The 16,047-nt window shown below is 41.4% G+C and overlaps 1 protein-coding gene across 2 annotated transcripts in view; it reads right to left on the bottom strand.

Moving 5' to 3' along the window:
* Window positions 1-16,047, bottom strand: part of ezrb (ezrin b) — a 130,972-nt gene that overhangs the window by 25,732 nt on the left and 89,193 nt on the right. For both annotated transcript variants that reach the window (XM_072581085.1, XM_072581084.1), the window contains exons 5-7: window positions 11,871-12,145; window positions 10,328-10,411; window positions 8,507-8,653 (exon numbers count right to left, since the gene is read on the bottom strand). In XM_072581085.1, the coding sequence (XP_072437186.1) occupies window positions 8,507-8,653; window positions 10,328-10,411; window positions 11,871-12,145 (506 nt within the window). The remainder of the gene's footprint in view (window positions 1-8,506; window positions 8,654-10,327; window positions 10,412-11,870; window positions 12,146-16,047) is intronic.

Below are 16,047 nucleotides of genomic sequence, written 5' to 3'. Positions count from 1 at the left end.
ATGACCATAAAGAGTCCACCACTGCTACTGGCAGGGCATTCCATGAACTCACAACCCGCTGAGTAAAAAAAAATCTACCCCTAACATCTGTCCTATACCTACCACCCCTTAATTTAAAGCTGTGTCCCCTAGTAACAGCTGACTTCATTAGCGGAAAAAGGTTCTCACGGTCAACCCTATCTAAACCCCTAATCATCTTGTACACCTCTATCAAATCTCCCCTAAACCTTCTTTTCTCCAATGAGAAAAGCCCCAAGTGCCTCAGCCTTTCCTCATACAATCTTCCTACCATGCCAGGCAACATCCTGGTAAACCTCCTCTGCACTCGTTCCAATGCCTCCACATCCTTCCTATAATATGGCGACCAAAACTGCACACAGTACTCCAGATGAGGCCGCACCAGAGTCTTATACAACTGCAACATGACCTCACGACTCCGGAACTCAATTCCTCTACTAATAAAGCCCAGTACACCATATGCCTTCTTCACAGCACTATTTACCTGGGTGGCAACTTTCAAAGATCTGTGTACATTGACACCAAGATCCCTCTGCTCATCCACACTACCAAGTAGTCTACCATTAGCCCAGTAATCCATCTTCTTGTTACTCCTACCAAAGTGAATGACTTCACACTTAGCTACATTCCCAGCTCTGCAACTTATCTATATCCCGCTGTAACCTGCCACATCCTTCTTTGCTGTCCACAACTCCACCGACTTTCGTGTCACCCGCAAACTTGCTCAACCAGCCTTCAAGCCCCTCCTCCAGGTCATTTATAAAAATGACAAACAGCAATGGTCCCAAAACAGATCCTTGTGGAACACCGCTAGTAACGGCACTCCAAGATGAACCTATACCATCAACTACTACCCTCTGTCTCCTTCCAGCCAGCCAGCCAATTCCTAATCCAAACCTCTAATGCACCCTCAATGCCATACCTCCGTAGTTTTTGCATTAGCCTGCCATGGGGTACCTTATCAAATGCCTTGCTAAAATCCATATACACCACATCTACTGCTTTACCCTCGTCCACTTCCTTGGTCACCTTCTCAAAGAATTCAATAAGGTTTGTGAGGCACGACCTGCCCTTCACAAAACCATGCTGACTATCCTTGATCACATTATTCCTATCCAGATGTTCATAAATCCTATCCCTTACAATTCTCTCTAAGACTTTGCCCACAACAGAAGTGAGACTCACTGGCCTATAGTTACTCGGGCTATCCCTGCTCCCCTTCTTGAACAAGGGGACCACATTCGCTATTCTCCAGTCTTCTGGCACTATTCCCGTAGACAACGAGGACATAAAAATCAAGGCCAATGGCTCCGCTATCTCCTCCTTAGCTTCCCAGAGGATCCTAGGATAAATCCCATCAGGCCCAGGGGACTTATCTATTTTCATCCTTTCCAGAATTTCCAACACCTCTTCCCTACATACCTCAAAGCCGTCCATTCTAATTAATTGTGACTCAGTATTCACATCAGCAACAATGTCCTGTTCCTGAGTGAATACTGACGAAAAGTATTGACTCCACGCACAAACGTCATCCTTAAATGGGCCCAACTCTCTCCCTTTCTATCCTTAATCTAACTGTAAAATAACTCAGGATTTTTCTTCATTCTTCCAGATTTATTTCATGTTCCCTTTTTGCTCTCCTGACTCCTTTAAGTTGTCCCTTGCACAAACTGTAGTCCTCTATGGCTTCAGTGTTTTGAGCCCTCAGCGTAGAATACAACACAGGAACAGACCCTTCAGCCCAAAATATCGTACCAAACATGAGACACACGCTTAACTAATCCCTTCTGCATGCCTGTAGTCCATATCCTTCCATTCCTTGCATATTCGTGTGATTATGCAAGAGCCTCTTCAACACTCCTAATGTATCTGCCTCCATCACCACCTCTGGAAGCATGTTCCAGACTACTACCACTGTTGAAATCCTGCCCTCATATCTCCTTTGAACTTTCTCCCTCTCACCTTAAATGCAATGTTTAATACAACGCTGGGGAGGGAAAAAAGATTTGATTGTCAATCCTAACTATAATTATCATAATTTTATACCTTCTATCAAGTTTATCCTCAGCCTCCACCACTAGACAAAACCACCTCAGTTTTTCTAGCCTCTTATTAACACAAATACCCTCTAATCTAGGCTGCATCCTGGTGAATCTCATATTCCCTCTCCATAGCTTGTAAAGTAGCAACAGGGATTGAACACAATACTCCAAGTGTGGCCAAACCAAAGTCTTTTCTTTTCCACCCTACCTATGTGGCCACCTTCAGGGAGCTATGGACTTGGAACCCCAAGATTGTACACCAATGTTATTCAGGGCCTGCCATTAGCTATAAACTTTTCCATAACATTTGATTGCCCAAGGTGCACCAGCTCACTCTTAACCGGATTAGACTCCATCTGCTGTTTCTTCACCCATACCTGCAACCATATCCCACTGTATCCTTTGACAAACTTCTACACTATCCACCACTCCATTGATCTTTGGATCATCTACAAATTTACTAATTACATTTTCATCCACGTCATTTATATGTCACAGAGGTCCCAGTACAGATGGCTATGGAACACCACTAGTCATAGACCTCCAACCTTCTACCACTACCCTCTGCCTTCTATGGGCAAGGCAATTCTGAATTCAAGCGACCAAATCATCGTGGATGCCATGTTGTTATCTTAAAATCTTCTAGATGACCCTATGAGGAAAGCTAATGGCATGCGCTCCTTCAAGGCAAGAGGATGGAGTATTGGAGTAAGGATGTTTTGCTGCAGTTACACAGGCCTTTGTGAAGCCACACCTTGTGTGCAGGTTTGGTCTCCTAGTCTAAAAGATGGACATCTTGCTATTGTTCACCAGATTGATTCCTGGGACAGCGGGATTGACATAAAAGGAAAGACGGGGCTTGCATTTGCTGGAATTTAGAAGATGGGAGTGGGACAGGAGAAGAGATCTTTAGACATTCAATCCTGACGGGACTTGAAAGGCTGGGTGTGGGAAAGAAGTTTCCAAATGTTGGGGAAGTCCAAAGCAAGGGGTCATAGTCTAAGAATAAGGGATAAGCCGCTCAGGACTGAGACAAGGAAGACATTCTTCATTGACAGTTGTGAACCTGTGGAATTCTCCCACAAGAAACTGTAGGGGCCAGTTCATTAGATATATTCAAGGGGGAGTTGTATGTAGTCCTTGAGGCTAAAAGAATCAAGGGAGCAAGCAGGAATGGGATACTGAAATTGCACGATCAGCCATGATTGTATTGAATGGTGGTGCAGGCTCGAGGGGTTGAATGGCCTACTCCTGCACCTACTTTCTATGGGGGAATCCTGTCAAAAACCTTACTAAAATCCACTAGATAGCAACATTCACTGTTCTACCCTTTCAATCACCTTTGAATTTTGAGGTAACAATCAAGTTAGTAAGGCATGACCTCCCTGCACAGAGCCATGCTGACTGTCCCTAATTAGGCCATGCTTTTCCAAATGCATGTAAACCCGATCCCTAATAAGATTTTCCAGCATTCTCTCTTTTGGTTTCAGATTCCAGCATCCGCAGTAATTTGCTTTTTTCCCCTCCTTTATTGTCGAATGGTCCTACCTTCTCTCTAGTTATCCACTAGTTTTTGATGTATAGAATGCCTTGGGATCCTCTTTAACACTTCTTGCCAAGGTCATTTCATGGCCCCTTCTTGCTCAAGTTCTTTCCTACTTTACATTCCTCATGGGCCCTGGCTAATTTTAGTTTCCTAAAATTTGCTTCTTTTCTCCTCTCAATTAAATTCACGTCGTCATTATCCAGGAGTCTCTTACCTTGCCATCCTTGTCCTTCCTCCTTACTGGAACATGCCAGTCCTGAATTCTGATCAGGTCTTTAAACTCCCACATATCAAAACGTGGACTTGCCTGATAACAGCTTCTCCCAAATAACACTCCTTAGCTCCTGCCTTATACAGACATAATTTGCTCTTCCCCAGTTTAGTAACTTGCCACAAGGTCCTGACTTATCCTTATTCATAGCTGCCTTGAAATATAAAAACAAAAGAGTTGTGATCACTGTTTCCAAAATACTCTCCTACTGAAAAGGTCAGCCACCTGGCCAGGTTCATTAGCCAGTACATGGTCTATTATGGCCCATTCTCTAGTTGGACTATCTACATACTATTTCAAGAAACCCTTCTGGATGCACTTAAATTCTGCCCGGTAAAAACCTTTTGCTCTAAGTCCCAGTCAATGTTGGGGTAGTTAAAAAGTCACCCACTATGGCAACTTTGTTTTTATTGCATCTTTCTACAATCTGCTCCTCAATCTCAGTGGCTGTCAGGGGGCCTATAATATAAAGTAAAAACAATGACTGCAGATGCTGGAAACCAGACTCTGGATTAGTGGTGCTGGAAGAGCACAGCAGTTCAGGCAACATCCGAGGAGCAGTAAAAAAATCGATGTTTTGGGCAAAAGCCCTTCATCAGGAATAAAGGCAGAGTCCTGAAGGGTGGAGAGATAAATGAGGGGAGGACGGGGGTGGGGAGAAAGTAGCATAGAGTACAATAGGTGAGTTGGGGAGGGGATGAAGGTGATTGGGGGGGGGGGGGGGGGGGGGGGGAAAAGAGGGTGGAGTGGATAGCTGGAAAAGAAGATAGGCAGGGAGGACAAGTCAGCAGGTCAGACAGCATCCAAGGAGCAAGAGAATTGACGTTTCAGGCATAAGCTCTTCTTCGATTCCTGGGGGGTGCAGAGGGGGACTGCCATTCTGCGCTTACATACTTTGTTACTTGCATTCTTCTCTTCATTTATAAACTTTTGTACTGACCGATTTCTCCCAAAGAATTCCCCTAACATAGATCCATGCTGTATCTCCTACATCAGGAAATCCTGGCATTGGTTCACCTTGCTAAAAATCATCTCACTTATACTCTGCACAATCCCAAAAATGGAGGAGGATTCATTATGATCACCATATTTCTGGTCAATCCTCCAAATTTTAGTTTTTTTAAAAACAACAATATTCTCACACACCTTTGGAGCAGATGGGATAAGTAGTTGGTAGGGCTAAGTGGAAAACCTTTAGGGGGGCAAGTTAGTAGTATGCCACAGGGATTAACTGTTGGCAACCTATATTAATCATTTTAACGAAAGGTGACAATGTGTCACTTTAATAATAGGTAAGTACCTTATTTGAATGGTGCGACTACAGACTTTTTGGGTGCCCTGGTAATTAAATCTCAAAAAAATAGTATGCAAGAACTGTAAGCCATTAGGAAGACAAAAGAAATACTATGTATTAAAGGGGGATAGAAGATAGAAGTAGAGAACTGTTACTACAGCTAAATAGGAGTTTTGTTACACATTTGGAATACCTTGTACAACTTTGGTTTCAATGTTGGATTATAAAAAGGTCAATGAAAATTCACTTGACTCATTCCTTGAATGAAGGATCATAAGGGAACATTGACCAAGTTGGACAAGTGAAGAATTTTGTTTCCTCTAAAGGTTTGTAAATGTGGAATTCCCTTTCCAGAGAGAAGTCGAGGCTATGTACTTGCATATCTAACCAAGTATTGATGGTCAAGGTAGTCCAGGGGTGTGGGGGCCAGACAGAGTTGAAACTACAAATCAGATTAGCATGATCTTATCAAATGTCAGAGCAGCCTCAGGGGCTAAATGGCCTACTCCTGCTAACATCTGCTTTTAAAATGCATCTGTTTAGATGGATTATGACAAAACTCTGGAGAAGGTAGTGTTGAGCCCAGGCCTTCTGCTCCAGAGGTAGGGATACTAATGTTTGTACTTGTGACTATCTATTCCAAAGTGTTCAAATGTTGAAAGTGGCACATCCCATTCTTTTAGGTGGCTACCATCTACTAACCTAAACCAGTGTCTGTGACAACTACCCCCAGAAAGACCAAGGGAACCCTCCACTTGCTTGATACTCTGCTTGGGCTCTAGCTTCCCTTTAATTTTGAGAGCACTATGCTTGAACTCAAGGTGGAGATTCTTCCACATGTGAAACCCACCAAGACAATGATGTTCGTGGAAGTTCAAAAATGTTCATGTAATTCATGTTAAAAAAAACTACAAGTTTGAACAAGGTACAAATTAGATGGAGGGGAATAACTTTAATGCCTAGAAAGTGGTTCTGTGAAAATACACATTAATTCATGATCACACTTAATTCAATGGAAATTTTTGAATTTCCACCTGTAGTTTATATAAGTGGCCTAGCTTAGAGAAAAAGATAGCAATCATTTAAATGTCAAATGGATTATTCTCTGCTCCCCTATAGTGGTTCATCTACTCTCACCTAATCGTCATCTCTCTCTGCTCTTGCTCTCAGGCCTCAACTCTGTTCGTTTTCCCCAACCCTTATGCAAGTCTGGCTTTGTCCTGAAACTGCTCTTCAGTATTGGGTCACTTATCCCAATATCTCTTTATGGAGCATAAAACATGTTGAAAAAGCCCCTTGGAAGGTTTTAATCAGAGTTAAAACGTTATTTATTATATGCTAGCACCTATTGTGAAAGATTGAATAGCTACACACTTGGAAAATATAGTGGCAGATTGGAAGGAGTCAGCAAGGATTCATGAAAGGGAAAGCATGCTGGACAAATCTACTGGGATTCTTCAAGAATGTACCTAGTAGAGTTGATAAATAGGTGTAGTTTATTTGTTGAAAACCTCCTGTAAGTCCAAACTCTAACATAACAGTTTAGCATGTAAAATTAAAGCACATGGCATTGGGGGATAGTATAGGGTCATGGACAAAAAACTGTTTGGCAGACAGGAAGCAAAGAAAGAATAAACAGGTCTTGGTCAAAATAGTCCCTGCCCCAATGACCAGTTAAGACAATAGACAATAGGTGCAGGAGTAGGCCTTTCAGCCCTTCGAGCCTGCACCGCCATTCATTCAATATGATCATGGCCGATCATTCCTAATCAGTATCCTCTTCCTGCCTTATCTCCATAACCCTTGATTCCACTATCTTTGAGAGCTCTATCCAACTCTTTCTTAAAATGAATCCAGAGACTGGGCCTCCATTGCCCTCTGGGGCAGAGCATTCCACACAGCCACCACTCTCTGGGTGAAGAAGTTTCTCCTCATCTCTGTCCTAAATGGTCTACCCTGTATTTTTAAGCTGGGAGAAGGCTCAAGGACCCCAGCTGTTCACAATATATATTAATGATTTAAATAGGGAAAAAAAAACCATGTAAATACCACTAAACTTGCAGACAAAGCTGGATGGGACGATGAGCTGTGAGGCAGATGCAAAGATGTTTCAGTGTGATTTGGACAAGCTGAGTGAACAAATGTGGATAGATGGGAGGTTATCAACATTGGGAATGGCTAGACTGACACACAAGGAGAGGCTAAAGTAGTTAGAAATATAAATCATTGGAGCTCAGAAGAATAAAAGGTGATGTCATAGAAATCCAAGAAAACTTTAACAGGACTAGATACACGTAGGACATTCCCAATTGTGTTCAGAACCAGAGGTTACAGTCTAAAGAATATTTGCTAAACCATTTTAGAAGAGATAAAAGAAAAACTTATTCACCAAGAGGAAGTGGCCAGCCTACAGAATTTACTACCATAGAAAGCAGTCGATGTCAAAACTTTGTATGATTTCAAGGAGGGGTTGGGTATAACACTTGGAGCCAAAAGTGATTGAAGGATATGGCAGAATGGTGGGGACAGGTTGGATGATCAACCATAGCCACAACGAGTAGAGGAGCATAGAATCTCTAGTGTGAAAACAGGCCATTCAGCCCATCGAGTCCAGATTGACCCTCTGAGCACATCTCACCAAGACCCATCCCCCTACTCTATCCTTGTAATCCTTAATTTCCTATGGCTTATCTACCTTGCCTGCACATCCTTAGACATATGGGCAATGTAGCATAGCTGATCCACCTAAACTGCACACCTTTGGACTGTGGGAGGAAACCCATGCAGACATGGAGAGAACGTACAAACTCTACATAGACAGTCACCCAAGGATGGAATCGAACCTGGGTCCCCGGTGCTGTGAGGCAGCAGTGCTAACCACTGAGCTGCCTTCAACAAACTTCTCTTGCTCAAATTTTCTATGACATTAAAAGACACTAAGCAACTTGTTGGCAAGACAGGCTATCCACACCCCTTTACAGGAAAGATCCAAAACTGTTTTATACCAGTTAATAGCTGAAGCAAAAAACAACTAAGCTGTGAGCATAACATCATATTTACTCTACCATGTTCCATTGCAATTCAAAAACCAATTGATGTAGCTCAGGTTACATCTACAAAGACTGCCCCAAACAAAATACTTTCTATATTCACTCAGCTGAATACCATAGGTGCCACACTTTACTGGAAAGGCATAAATTCTAAACAATTTAGACGTAAAATGCATTCTATACAGATCCAATATCTTTTATTGGAGATTAATTCAGTCAAAGCCAAATTCATTGCAAATGAATATGGAGAGATGAACATTTGGGAAATTAAAAGGCTGCACTTACCGGTCCTCTTTCTCATAGATATTGAGACCCAGAGCATCAACACCCAACCATAAGTCTGTTCCCTTCTTATTTTTGATGTCAAAGTAGTTAACACCATACATTTCTAGATCCTGGGCAATCTTCAGATACTCTAACATGGCATCCTCTCTGTTGCAAAGATGAACAATTTAAAACCAAATAAGTGAACAATGACTGAATTTCTCCAATAATGAGAGTTTTCATATATTTTAAAATTAGAGACCAAGCAATCATAGGCAAAAGAATACCGATAATCTTTAAATTCTTATTTTTATTTTTCCTTACATTAAAATTGATTACAGATGTCAAATTAAAAACTTCTCTTGCTTTGACCCACAATTAGAACAAAAGTATATTTGTTTTTTATTGGCCTAAGGTTCTAGAATGACAACTATTACTTGTTTCTCACATGTGTGACTATTTACATAGCTCTCAGTAGGTTCTCACTGAGTTAGTAAAGAGGGGAAATGTCAGTCCACTGGTTTGGTTACAAATCAAACTGGATTGAAACACAATCGAAGAGTGTGGTGATGGAAAAGCACAACTGGTCAGGCAGCATCCAAAGAGGAGAACTGACATTTCGGGCATAGTCCCTTCGTCAGGAATGAGGCTGGTGGGCCAAGAGATAAATGGGAGGTCGATGGGGGGAGGTAGATGAAGGTGGAGCTGGAAGTGATAGGTCAGAGGAGAGTGGAGCAGATAGGTAGGAAGGAAGGTGGACAGGTAGGATTGCGTAAGAGGGCAGTTGGAAGGTTGGGTGGGTGGGGAAAAATAGGGAAACTGGTGAAATCTACTTTGATGCCATGTGGTTGGAGAGTCCCAAGGCAGAAGATGAGGCATTCTTCCACCAGGCATTGGGTGGTTAAGGTTTGGCGTTGGGAGGTGGTCCAGGACTTAAATGTCCTTGGCAGAATGGGAGGGGGAATTGAAGTGTTCAGCCACAAGACAATGGGGTTGGTTAGTGCAGGTGTCACAGAGATACAAATCATTTCAGAGAACATCTCTGGGACACCTGCACTAACCAACCCCACCGCCCTGTGACTGAACACTTCAACTCCCCTTCCTGATAAAGGGCTTATGCCAGAAACCTGATTCTCCTGCTTCTTGGGTGTTGCCTGACTGCATGCTTTTCCAGCACCACACTCTTCAACTGATCTCCAGCATCTGCAGTCCTCACCTTCTCCTGCTGGACTGAAACAAACAATATTTTCCAATCCCTTAATGCTATTGCCAATGTACCATGTAAACTTTAATATTTCAACTACCAATTCAATTAAGATAGATTAAGAAGAGTGAAAAGTTGCAAAATCCAGGTCCACGACATCTGGTTTTGCATGGAAGAGGTGATCTTAGAGATACAAAATGGCTTTTGTTTACATCTCTGGTGTGCATGCTGCAGAGGTTGATTGGGTTGAAGGAAATGCCCAAAAACCTACACTAAAAGAATGTGGCAAAGCACAAAATGGGTGTTCTGTCTGCAAGTGGGAGTAATCTCACATTATGATCCTTGCACCATTTCTTTGGTAAGGAATGGGGATTATCTAAAACCCCAAAAGTGGTTTGCTTAGCTGTGTCATTGGGCTTATACATTCTGCCGGTAAGGATCTCCTTATTCTGAATCCTTAACTCCAGGAGCAGAGAGCAAACTCAGTCTTCAAACACCCAACATTTCCACAAATCAAATTCAAGTTGTTCAAATTTCTACCACACAGTCTTATAACTCTTTCTCTACTTCAATAAAAGTGATTCCACCTTAATAAAAATACTTCCTATTAGCCAACTGGATTAGTCCAAAAAACTCACTTGTGCATGCCACGGTGTTCTTCGTGCCAAACCTGGATTCTCTCCTCCCATTGCTCTCGGGTAAGTTTATGCTGATCTATGACACTAAGAAAAGAGACACCTGGTAGTTTAACAGTTAGGACCAGCACAGAAGAAAGGCACACATCTCATTGAATAAATAGACTATTAATTCTAATCCTACTTTCCTGCCCATGGTCTATAGCCTTGCCAGTTAGATCTGCACTTGAGGCACTTAAACGAGCATTTTAAACGAGCTAAGAATTTGTGTCTCAACCAGTTTAGCAGCAAATTCCAGACACTCCCCACCTTCTGGGTTGTATATGGAATACACTCAAGCTTTGAAAATGAGAAAATCTGGTAATTCAGATAATTCCTTCAGCCAGAAAACCAATAATGGTGGTCCAACAAGAGTCATAGGAGTGCAGATTTATGCATTACTAAAATGTCACAGTAGTTACAGAAAATTAAAAAGGCAAACAGAAAATTGTTATTTTAAATCGAGTCTTAGAACACAAGTGCAGAGGTCATATATCAGCAAAACAAAGTTCTAAGTTGACCACACCCAGTATATGGGTGATCAGATCTAGAGAAATATAACTTTGTAACTTTGAGTCAATGTTGTGGTGAATTAATCTTTCATTCCCTCCACTTTCAAGGATTAATTTGAGGAGCTTTTGTGCAAAATGCAATTAATGCTGGCTCTAAAATTAACAAGATCAATAAATTTTTTGTTAACCTTGAGGGCTAAGGGAATTGGTGGAAAACAGATTCAGAATAAAGCCAAAAGTGATGGTTTTAATTGAGGCCTTGGTTGAGCGAAATGTGGGCTTGCATCCTTACCTTTCCCTGAAGTGAAATCATGGTGACCTTGAATAAAATGGAGATTGCTACCTATAGAGGAATTGATTACTACTAGAACAATTTCCAAATGGAAACATTTGTGAAAGCAGAATCCAATCTCTCAGGGGCAGCATAGTGGCTAAGTGACTAGCACTGCTGCCTTAGTGCCAGAGACCTCTGTTCGATTCCAATCTCTGGCAACTATGTGCGTGAAGTTTGCACGTTCTCCCAGCATCGAAATGGGTTTCCTCCAGGTGCTCTGGTTTCCTCCCCCAGTCCAAAAGATGTGCAAGTTAGGCAGATTGGTCATGCTAAAATTGTCCATAATGTCCAGGGCAATACTGGTTAGATGGGTCAGCTGTGAGAAATGCAGGGTTACAGGGATGCAGTAAGGGGCTGAGTCTGGATGGGATGCTCTGAATGTTGTATGGACTCAATGGGCCAAATGGCCTTCTTCCACATGGTAGGGGTTCTATGTTCTACTTCATTCTGGTGGATCAACAACACTTCTCTATTCAAGCAGCAGCCATCACCTTGAGGAGGTTCCATTAATTGACTTCCCAAATTACAACCCCTGTGGAAATTCAGGGCCTGTGCATTATTAAAATATAACATTTTTAAATGCTGAGCTAAGTAGAAGTTGAGGTTTGAAGCTTTTTCAAGCCTAAAATCACAAGTCACAACATCCTATATATCTACCTACCGCTGTGGGAGCAGGCGGTCAGATGTAAGGTACCCAGTCTTGTGTGTTTCCACACTGAAATCTCCAAACTTGGCCTGGACTGCATAGGAAGCAAGCAACACAGCTGTTTCAGGAGGGCAGTACATTTCATCAGAAAGAATGCCTTCCTTGACCTGAAGGAAAAAGAGCTTCTGAGTAACCTCCTGGATTAGCTCCTCGGCCACATCCTCAGGAAAGAACTTGGCACGAAACTTGAACTGAGCAGGATTTTCTTTCTTCAAATCTTGATGAGATACCTATCAGCAAGACAGAGACTTTGATTATTTCTCAAAATGAAACTGAAAGGCAACAGTCCACTAGTAAAATGAATAGAAGAATTACAGGATAATTCAAGCATGAAAAAGAGACACCAATCAGCCCTTCAAGTCTATGCTGGCAATCTGTGGGGCAATTCCACAGTTTTATTCCAGTAGTGCCACAAGCTTATCTCCTAAAAAGCCCATTAGACATCCTTTTGAATTTTTGTGTTATCAGTTTCCTTTTGCACAACAACTTCCAGGTTATTGCCATACCCGGTTTTTGGATATTCATCCTTAAATTCCATTTTCATCTCTCACCAAAAACCTCACATCTCCACTCCTTGAACCAATAGTTAATGAGAACAGTTTTTAAAAAACACTTGAGAGAAGTGAAGACTGTAGGCGCTGGAAATCAGAGTCAGTGTGGCCCTACAAACCCACAGCAGGTCAGCCAGGATCCAAGGAGCAGGAGTGTCGACATTTAGGGCATAAACCCTTCATCAGGAATGTTAGATTTTCCTGCTCCTTTGATGCTGCCTGACCTGCTGTGGTTTTCCAGGTCCACACTTTGACAGTTTTCGAACTTGTCTGTCATATTCAAATTAAAGTAAAAATTAATTCACAATAAAAAAGATTTCAATAAAAAGTAAATAAACAACCATGCTTTAGCATATTTACAAAATGTAAATGAAACATAAGACAATTGCAAGATGGCAATATATTACCACAACCAAACCTTTGAATTCTGATTGGTCAATATTTTAGATTGAATCAATCCCAACATGCAAAATCTAGCACTAAACCTTAGGGTGGGTTGACAAATCAGTTAGCAGTGTGGAATGTGCTGAGAGTAGAGTACTGGATGAAAGTTGGTGGAGCTGTTAACTCGTATGGTTTGCTAAAAGAGTCACGATAGAGGTGGTGTTGGACTGTTGGGTGGACACTAGATACCCAACGAGGGAGCAGCACTTTAAAAGCTCGTGCTTCTAAATAAACCTTTTGGACTATAACTTGGTGTTGAAATTTTTAACTTTGCTGAAGTGAATTTATTGAGCGAGAATGGTAGTACATTAATTTGTATAAATAAATGTGTTATCAATGTGAAATGCAACATCTCTTTCCTACTTTTCAATTGCAGCTCAACAACAATTAATAGACTGTGTTCCCCCAACTAAGTTTTAATTATTGTGGATTACAGTTAACTAATGAGCTGTCAATCTAGTTGAAAAGTTTTGTTAAAGCAATTTGAGAGAATCTGCAGAGTGACAAGAAGAATTTGGAAAGACTGGAGAATATATTGCAGAGGGTAGATGCTATGTAAAACGAAGAAAGTTGTAATTTTATTTGCTAAATGCGGAAATTCATTCAAAAATGATCAAAAAACAAAGTTAAATCTGGTGACGTTTCAGAATTTTATCCAAAGTCATAGCAGTTTGGATACCTATGAAATTTGACCTTAAATAGATAATTTTGGTAAACTCATAGCAATCCACCTTGTGAAAATGGGCAGATGGCAAGGTCTTAAATCTGCATTTTGTTTGCTGTGTGGAAATTATGGACACTTCACGTGAAGAATTGTGAAAAAGTATTTCACATTGCTTCAACCTCTATTGGAGATCAAGGGTGGGCTGGAATCAATGAAGCTCATACAGCATGCAGAAAGTTTCCTGGATCTGATGTTCCAGGAGCAGACAGCCAGTAGCTACAGAGAGTTCATAAAAAAAGAATAGTAAGTGGAAAGCCTCCTACATGGTTAGAAAGATGCAGGCAGTGCAGAAATCTGTCAACATGACACTCACTGTGTTGCAAGTGTACTCTAGATTGCCCATGTATTCTTCACCTTCAAAAAAAAGGTTCACATTTAAAATAGGATTCCACATGCCGTGTGTGATACTGCGACTGCAATTAGTCTGCAATGTCCTTGCAAGTTGCACAGAAATATCTGCGTGCTGTAACGTTCACAACACAAAGGAACTAACCAGAGTTAAATCAATCATTGCTCCTCAGGGATTGATATTAGACCAACATGACATGGTGAAATAACAGGAAAACATCATGCCAATGAGGCCTATTATGGCTGAACAGTCAGCAACTTAATATACAGCATAATACACAGACAGCCCATCTTAAGCAGTGTTAAATTGCATGAGACAACCTTTGGTCATTATGGTAGTGACCCGAAAACACAGCTTGCTGGTAAACAGATCAATTCGTATTGAAAGGCATGTTTAATTCACAAGAAAAGCAACTGATCAGGTTGTGTCAGATTGATAGCACACAAGATTAAGATGCTGTCAGAATGTTCACAAAATTCCCTCATTTAAATTAAAATATAGCAGAACTCCCAAAAACACAATAATTTGGTGCTTTAGTTTCTAGATTTGGTGTTAGATGCATAAAAACAAGCCTTTAAAGATTGGGAGCAAAGGTCTACACAAGTCAGGATTAACAGAAGCACTAAAAGATTCCCCAAAAATTTCCATATTCAAATCCACTAGAAGTTTTTAAGAAAACAGAAATCTAGAATCCATCGACCATTTTGAGCGGAGATGCAGAGAAAAAAACCTTTGTGATTTTCAGATGGGAGTGCTAGAAAGGGGAATTGAGTCATTAGTTACATCTACCCATTTGGAAGCATTCCAAAAGAGAGGTGTTAGAGAAACCAAAGATACATAGCATTGAAGAGCTACTGAAGGTGGATATGGGCGGCATGGTGGCTCAGTGGCTAGCACTGCTGCCTCGCAGCAGCAGGGTCTCAGGTTCGATTCCCAGCCTTGGGCGACTGTCTGTATGGAGTTTGCACATTCTCCCAGTATCTGCGTGGGTTGCCTCCAGGTGCCCTGGTTTCCTCCCACAGTCCAAAGATGTGCAGGTCAGGTGAATTGGCCATTCTAAATTGCCAATTAGGTGTTAGTGCATTAGTCAGAGGGAAATGGGTCTGGATGGGTTATTCTTCGAAGTGTCGGGTGTGGGCTTCTTGGACCAAAGGGCCTGTTTACACACTGTAGGGAATCGAATCTAAAGTACAAACTGAACTTACATTCACGAGAACAAACAAAGATTACATCTGTGACACATCTTGCTACACAAGAAAATGATCAGCTTTTAAATTTTAAAAGACATGTGGCAGGAAAGAGTGGTAGTATACAGATAGTTTGATACAGCTACAAGAGGCCACACATTCACCCAGACTGTGCAGGTGCATTTTCAATACCACAATAAAAGGCCACCTGGTATCCAGTCAGGTGTATAAATAAAGTGAGTGATTGTCAAACGAACCTTCAGAGTTAATAGCTCATTAGTGGCCCATTATCAACATGGACAAGGAGAACTGCATTATGTAGAAAGCAACAATCACAGGTTGTATAGTCGTTGGGGCAGTCGTAAATGCATCAATTGGCTCACGGGGACGGGGACGGGGACGGGGTGAGTTTCATGTCAAGTGGGTTGGAATTAATGTTAATTCAAGGTGGCTAGTAACCCTGTGGAGAAGCACAAACTAATTAGCTTTGATTCAGCATTAGAAAGGGATACAAAATTCAGAGAACAGCAGTATTGGAACAAACAACCAACCAACAGAGATAGCAAAGTTACTGGGTAGAATGAAAGATATTGATATTAGAACAAGTATATAACATCAGGAGCATAGTAAAGGTTGTTGAGCTCAAATAAAGTCATTGTTGACACCCATTACAGATTATATAAACATTTCCTTCCTTTCATGTCATCTCTGCATTTATTGTTTATTCTCCAGCTTCTGCTGCTTGAAATAATGACATCACCATACTCACTATCAAAGCACCGGTGATTAGATTACCTACAGTATGGAAACAGGCCCTTTGACCCAATAAGTCCACACTGATCCTCCAAAGAGTAACCCACCCAGACCCATTCCCCTA

Source organism: Chiloscyllium punctatum, chromosome 11, assembly GCF_047496795.1.
Source record: "Chiloscyllium punctatum isolate Juve2018m chromosome 11, sChiPun1.3, whole genome shotgun sequence".
In the NCBI taxonomy this organism is placed as follows: Eukaryota; Metazoa; Chordata; class Chondrichthyes; order Orectolobiformes; family Hemiscylliidae; genus Chiloscyllium; species Chiloscyllium punctatum.
Note: the sequence above shows the minus strand (reverse complement) of the source record. Positions and strands in the feature narration are given on the sequence as shown.